The sequence below is a fragment of the Coptis chinensis genome, chromosome 5 (assembly GCF_015680905.1).
Source record: "Coptis chinensis isolate HL-2020 chromosome 5, ASM1568090v1, whole genome shotgun sequence".
Taxonomy (NCBI): Eukaryota; Viridiplantae; Streptophyta; class Magnoliopsida; order Ranunculales; family Ranunculaceae; genus Coptis; species Coptis chinensis.
Genome location: NC_141460.1, coordinates 7,861,864 through 7,869,668, shown reverse-complemented (window position 1 = coordinate 7,869,668; position 7,805 = coordinate 7,861,864). Strand labels below are relative to the sequence as shown.

Below are 7,805 nucleotides of genomic sequence, written 5' to 3'. Positions count from 1 at the left end.
TCCGCCTAGTTAGATTTTCTTCTTCAGTACTTACATTCTGCCATTTCCATTCCAACAGCTTAAATACTGTGAGTTATTTTACCCTTAATAATGATCATTTCTTTTCTAGTTTAATTCCCGGCCCCGCATTTATTTACTTAATGTATACCGCAAGTTTTATTATTCCTTCTATGACCATGAGCTAATCCCGGGAGGAGGGTTATGCTTTTCATGTGAAAATCCAGATTGACTTCGCTAATATTCTAGAATCACTACTTAGGAATTAGGCATAATTGACATCCGTCCCAAAATGACCGAGATCGCATAAAGTTGGATTTAGCGATGCTCCAGATAGCGGTCTAAAACAATCTAAAATGTTCGCTACGACTCTCTCAGTGTCGCATCTCTCCAATTGGCCCAAATCGATGATGTGAAATCGAGCCAGAGCTGAAATAATATACCGTAGATGAGGTATTATTGAAACTCCTTATGCTAGTGAAATGCGACCCTAGAGATGTGGGCATGCGCTAGTGGATCAATATTTCGGCGTCGTCTCTAACCTAAGTAGAGATGTAGTGATTTGGTAATATAAACCGTTAAAAATGATTCTTGCATGAGCATGATTAACTCTCTCCCTATTTCTCTTTTTTGTTTACCTACATATAATCGCCAGTAGTAATTTACATTATTTGCATTACCGTTAATTTAATTAAAACCAACTAAAAAGAAACCTAAAAATCCTACTCACTAAAAGTTGTAATTCCAGGTTGTGAACCTATCCAAGCCCTAAGGTTTGGACGATCCCCTTACTCGACCTATCCTACCAAACCCACGTGAGTAAGGTAACTTGACTAAACGCGTTTACGACTATACTGGACGTTGAATTTGGACTTTGGACTTGGGTCTTTGGACTTCGGACTTTGGATTTGTGGACCCGGACTTAAGAAAATAAGTAACCGAAAACTAATAAACGCTCAAAAAAAGATTTATCAAATGGCGCCACGCAAAAGAAGGACTCGGACTTAACGTAATAGCTGGAATACATCCATAAAACCCTCCCCCCCTCCTCATCTTTTTAATTTTCATTTCTGTTACAATACTAACGAAGTTCTTTTAACAGTTTACTTTAACTTTTTCTACTAACAAATATCGTGGAACCAAGTTTGTTTATTTTCATTAGCACGTTTAAGTACTCCGTAGAATTTGAAATCTTGAACAGACAAAAGAGTCTCGGACGAGATGAATTAGTAAGACGGAGACTAACCTGGAGTATCAACACTCCGGTTTTCAGGTACATGCCACTTTCCTTTTCAGTACTCTTTTGGGCTCTTTGGTCCTGTTTTTCTAGTAAGCATAAGCTCGGGAGTAGTTGATCGCTATACGAGGAATCGCGGGACGCCAGATTTCAAACTCTTAAACTCCTCAAACTTTGTCGAGGATATTATTTGCTATAACCTGTTTTACCTCATATATTTGTATGTTGGCATGAGGACTCTGTGCATGTCAAGGTGGTTCGTCATTACATATTCACGTAACACAATTAATATGATTCAATATATTTTGATATACGCAGAAAGGCCAAACCACCTGCTTAGAATATTTTTGTATGTGTATGTTACATCAATTCACGTACACGATACTCAATTGCATGAGTTCGTTCTCGACATTCCCCTAGCTCACGTATAACTTACATATAGTTGCACGTATAGGTAATATAGATTTGCATGGGTAGACTTTCTGTGTAAACTAGTATATGTTAGTTAGTTTCTATTTTGGCATCTATCGTTTTAATTGCATATTTCGTAATCACGTCTCCATAATACATTAATTACGTAAACAAAAAACAAAAAATATATAAAAAATATAAAAAATATATAAAAAATATAAAAAAAAATAAAAAAATAAAAAATCATAGTAATTAAAAATTTCATCTAAATCATCTTAATAACACCTCGCATAATACACCATCATAAATCATCATCCTATTCCATCAGTGCCTAGGAAACTTGAAAAAAAAATTGAGGTTGCCTAATTAAGGGACGTGTTAGCCTCTAACAACCTCCCTCAATTCTCAGTGACCGTTTGGAATATTCACACGATTATCCTAGCTTTCCGCCGAAGTTAGCAATTTCGGGAAGAAGTTGCTTCAACTCCTTCCTTCCTAAATTCTAAAACCTCCGGTCATTGTTCGTTCCTTATGAGCCTTAAATTAAAATCTATATTTGTATGAGACTACGGTCCGGTAAACATAAGGAATTAGAACTTACATATCATCGTCGAAAATACAAGAAACCACTGTTTATGTTATCTCCTAGACATAGTCCCTCCTCCCAGAATCAACCTCGTCAAACATCTCGGTTGCCATTATCTCTTTTAATTATAGTTGAGGAAAATCTCACAGTCGAGAAACCCCTTTCGGATTTCTATACTGCCTTACAGGAAGGACCTGCTTCCTGCATTAAACTCGATGCGATTGTAGGTGATTTTCGTATTCCGCCAAACATTTTCGGTTTGTTACCTATTGACCATGGGTTAGACCATGAAAAAACCGTACAATCATCTTCGTCGGATGCAACAAGTAGTCACCACTTTCCGCCATCCCGACCCGTTACCAACGAACAAGTCTTGCTTAGGTTGTTTCCCTTCACCTTACCGATAAAGCTTTGGCTTTCGCCCGCCCGACAAGCGAATCCATTGACACATGGGCCAAACTTGTTCAAGCATTCATGATAAAGTTTTATACTCGAAGAAAAACTACAGAAATGCTTCAAAAGATTCAATTCTTTTCGCCAAGACTCCCGGGAATCCTTTTCGTAAGCGTGGAGCGATTTCTTCGATCAACTTCGAATGTCCCCATCATCAACTCGACACCGCCAGATTAGTCCGTTCATTCTTTAATGGTCTCTCGACCATCAAAAGGAAACATTAGATATCATGAACGGCGGTTGTTTCATGGACAATGGACAAATTTCTTGAAGCATACACTTTTCTTGAAACAGCCTCCGCGAAGCACCCGTTGGGAAAACATCGATTCTTCTAGATCTTCTAAAGACACTCCTACCAAAGTTACGCGTCTATGTTCGAGGTCAAACCCGATCCAGAATTAAAAACTCTAATTGAGTCCCTAAACAAAAAGGTCGATGCTCTTTCGGTACAAGTAAATGAACAAAAACCCAAACAAGTCATGGCTGGCAACGCTTCCCCATGCCCTCTTTGTTTAAGTCCTGAGCACGCCGATTCTTATTGTCCTTTGGTATACGAGTGTCCTCCCCAATGCACCTTGGCGACAACATCCGAATTTAGCTTGGGCACCCCGCCCAACAACAAGCTCCTTGGTGGCAAACAACGCGTTCTGTCACGACCACCCGCGAACTATAATTCCTATCGTCAAGGAAATCCTCCACAATTCAATGCCAAAGCGGCAAAGTAATTTTCCCAACAACGCAAATATAGGGTACCAAAACAACCGCGAACCTTGTTCCCGCTTAATCAAGGATATGGCTACCAAAATCAACCGTGAATAATAACCCGTGAACTAGTTCCCGCTACTCCTTTGGTACAATCCACGTACCGATAAAACGGGTGAAACTTTCCGACATACATGAATCAACGAGAATCAAATCCTAGCTTCTATCCAGCGGTCTCTTCGTTGTTAGCTCGGGATACAAGTCAAAAGGCGTGTTCCCCGCCAAGCGTTTCAAACCCTAAGCCTACAAAACGCCTTCAAACTCAACAATGCACGGGGACCTAGTAATCCAAGCAAGGGTGAGGTAAATGCCATTACCACTCTTCGTTCGGGTAGAACCATTGACAATAATATATCGATGCCGACGAGGAATCGACGAAGTCACGATCGACGCCCTTCTAACTCCTACCGCCGAACCTATAACGGACGAAGTTGTACCTTCAAAATCTACACCTACGCCCCAGGGAAAGACGCCACCGATCCTTATACGCGATTCCGCCCAAAAGCTCCATTCCCCGCCCGTTTGGTAAAGAACAAACATGATGAACATTTTGATGAGATCCGTGGAAACCTTCAAAAAATTTGACCATAAACTTACCTTTCCTAGACGCTAAAGCATTTGCCCAAACATGCCAAGTTTTTGGAAGGACATGTGCACCACCAAACGACGCATCGAATGTACCTCAACAAGCATTCCTCATCGAAGCGGTTTCCCTCGATTACCACTACTAATGGTGTGGTAAAGTACAAGGACCAAAGGTCGATTAACCGTACCACCATGCACGTTGGCGACAAATATACCACTTCGACTTTTAGACCTAGGTGCCAATGTTAACCTACTTCCTACTACTTATTTAAGCAGTTAGGTCTTCATGAATTAAAACCTACCAATATGACTCTGCAACTTGCGGATCGCTCCATCAAGTACCCAAAAGGCATAGTAGAGAACGTTATAGTAAAGGTCCAAGATTTTTACTACCCAGTGGATTTTGTCATTCTAGAGATAATAGAAGAATTGACTCCATCCCTATCATCTTGGGATGTCCTTTTCTTTGCAACCGCTAATGCTCTCATAAATTGTCGGGACGGTTCAATGACATTGTCTTTTCGGGAACCTTTTCATCGAACTCAGCGTGTTCAAATTAATGAAACAGGTTTCGATCCTATAATGGAGGATTAGATTAGGTTGTTGATAGTCGGAACATGATTATTTCACAAACTCTTTTCCCCAGACGAGAGACACCAATTTCTTTCTTTTGATAATCCGGAGTTTGACGATGACTCGCACATAAGGGATGTCCATGCATTATGAGTCAAGAAGACTATTTGACCACTAATGCTTCGTGGTGGCGATTCGTAAGAACCGATTAAGCTCTTTTCCATTGAAGAGATGATCCTCACGAATCCTTGATCCCCAATACTCCAACTCCGGATTTAAAACTTTTACCCTCTGATTTGAAGTACGTGCATCTCGATCTCGATGGCAGTCTCAAGGGGAGGGTTATGCTGCTCGTGTGAAAATCCGGATTGACTCGTTAATATTCTAGAATCACTACTTAGGAATTAGGCATATAATTGACATCCGGTCCCAAAATGACTGAGACTGTACAAAGTTGGACTGCTGATGCTCGGGGACGGTCGTAGCCAACCTAAAAATGTCTTGCGCGTGACTCTCTGGTGTCAGACAACTCTCCAATTCGTCCAGCTGATGTGAAATCGAGCCAGGAGCTGAAATAATATACCAGAGATGAGGTAGTATTGAAACTCCTTATGCTAGTGAAATGCAACCTAGAGATGTGGGCATGCGCTAGGGATCAATACTTTCGGCGTCATCTCCTAAAAACGAGGCCTAAGTAGAGATGTAGTGATTTGGTAATATAAACTGTTAAAAAATGATTCTTGCATGAGCATGATTAACTCTCTCCCTGTTTCTCTATTTTTTGTTTACCTACATATAATCGCCGTAGTAATTTACAGTATTTGCATTACCGTTAATTTAATTAAAACCAACTAAAAAGAAACCTAAAAATCCTACTCACTAAAAGTTGTAATTCCAGTTGTGAACCTATCCAAGCCCTAAGGTTTGGACGATCCCTTACTCGACCTATCCTACCAAACCCATGTGAGTAAGGTAACTTGACTAAAACGTACGACTATACGGACGTTGGAATTTGGACTTTGGACTTGGGTCTTTGGACTTCGGACTTTGGACTGTAGACCTCGGACTTAAGAAAATAAGTAACTAAAAACCAATAAACGTTCGAAAAACAGTGTTTATCACTATCCAAGATGAACTTATGTCTGATGCCTCCTCATCTTCTAAAGAAGGCACCGATGATGACATGCCTCCCATTCAGCTTCCTTTTTTGCCAGTTCTAGCTTCAGGTCAGTGTTCTGTTCAGCCTTCAACCATTCCAGCTAATCCAACCACACAGTCTGCTCTTAAGAGTGAAACAAGAGTTCTTAATGATGGTGTAGCAGCAAGCACTGATGGTGAACCAAAGTTTGATTCTACCCCTACTTCATAAGCCTTTCAGTTGATGATTCACATAAATAATTATTTTTAAACAATTACTCCGTGGGTCTGTAATATTTACCTATGTAGCTCACATACTATTTTACTTACTGAGCTCTGCAGCTCTTCTAGTTTATGCATGCATACTACTTACTTACTAAACTTTGCAGCTCTTCTAGTTTATCCATACATTTATAGCATTTTATGTTATATGACATATGTTACTATACATACTCTACCCCTGATGCCCCCAAAGTTCATTTGGAACAACAATAGGTGACCCTAGTAGGCTAAACAGATTAAAATGAGGAATAACCAGAATCTGATTAGGATATCATGAAAGTCATTCAAGTTAATTGTAATTAAGAGTTTGATTGCAATAGAAGCATATGTCTTTGCGAAAGTAACTTGGTGCCATGAGCACGACACTGTGTTTCATAACAACAGGTCCTATTTATTTAAAAAATAAATAGGTTATCTTCCTCAGCGCCATCATGCCAATTAGTTCCAGGCCAATGATTGCGTGCTAGGATCTGGATCCAACCCAGATCTTCCCAATAACCCCTATGTTTGATGTATTAAGAGCTCTAAGAACTGGTATATAGTTCAGGCTCTTAAGAACACTATCTCTTGTTCCAAGTCAAACTGGCATACAGTTTACTAAACAGTTAGTGTGGTCCGATTCCCTAAAGGCTTAACCCAGTTAGTGTGGTCCGATTCCCTAAGAACTGGCGTACAATTCCAGTTGTGTGGGGATGTGAAAGGAACTGGCATATAGTTCAACTTTCCCATACTCAGTATCACTGGTTCTAAAGCAAATTGGTATACAATATTCTTGAACAGATAGTGAAAAGATAATTCCCTAAAGGCTTAGTCCAATGTGAACCATAAAAAAAGAACTGATGCAAGGAAGAAATTCGATGGCAATGTGGAGAACTTTATTGATGACATGGAGAGGAGTAAACAATGCATAAAGACGCATCGAATAACAATTTACTGATAGTACTTGCGAAGGTGTTGTGCATTCCATGGTTTGACAAGAACGTCTCCTTCGATAGTGCGTAGGTAGTAAAAACCAGTTCAACCAACCTTGTCAATGATGTATGGTCTTTCCTAGTTTGGCCCAAGCTTCCCGTTGGGCTCTGGGATCTCGTGCAGAACCAGATCTTTAGATTTGAAAGATCGAATCCGGACTCTCTTGTTGTATGATCTCTTCAGAATCTGCTGGTTAGCGGCTAAGCGAAGTGCGGCACCTTCTCGCTTTTCATCTAAGAGATCGATTTCTCTATATAACAACTCCTCGTTGTCTAGAGTGTGCCCAATGTCTGACTTCTGAGTGGGAGCTACCAGTTCAGGAGGTATGAGAACCTCAGTTCCGTATGTCAGTGAGAATGGGGAATCGCCAGTTGATCGTCTGAAAGGGACCTTAGGTAGTTCGGTATGCCCATAGGACCTTAGGTAGTTCCTCGACCCATAATCCTTTTGCGTCATCTAATTTACGCTTCATGTTATCCAAAATGACCCTATTAGAGGCTTCAACCTGGCCATTGCCTTGTGGATACCTTGGAGTTGAGAACAAATGGGTAATGTGGAACTCCTCATAGAGTTCAACGACCATTCCTCCAGCGAACTGTTGCCCATTATTTGAGATGATAACCTTAGGTATGCCAAACCTGCAGATAATGTTGTTCCAAATGAACTTTCTGACATCCTATTCTCGAATGAAGACAAGGGGAATTACTTCTATCCACTTCGTGAAGTAATCCGTTACGACCAATAAGAATCTGACATTACCAGGAGTGGGTGGTAAAAGTCCTACAATGTCAGTTCCTCACTGTGCAAATG

At 40.4% G+C, this 7,805-nt stretch overlaps 1 protein-coding gene across 1 annotated transcript; it reads right to left on the bottom strand.

Moving 5' to 3' along the window:
• Window positions 1–7,073: 7,073 nt before the first annotated feature.
• LOC147496493 (uncharacterized) lies at window positions 7,074–7,451 on the bottom strand. Its single transcript, XM_086562591.1, has one exon. It carries the CDS (start codon window positions 7,449–7,451, stop codon window positions 7,074–7,076), a length of 378 nt encoding a protein of 125 aa, XP_086418717.1.
• Window positions 7,452–7,805: the final 354 nt, after the last annotated feature.

Bases quoted from the DNA above. Each gene is read 5' to 3' on its own strand.
- LOC147496493 (XM_086562591.1), bottom strand. From the start codon at position 7,451: ATGACGCAAAAGGATTATGGGTCGAGGAACTACCTAAGGTCCTATGGG.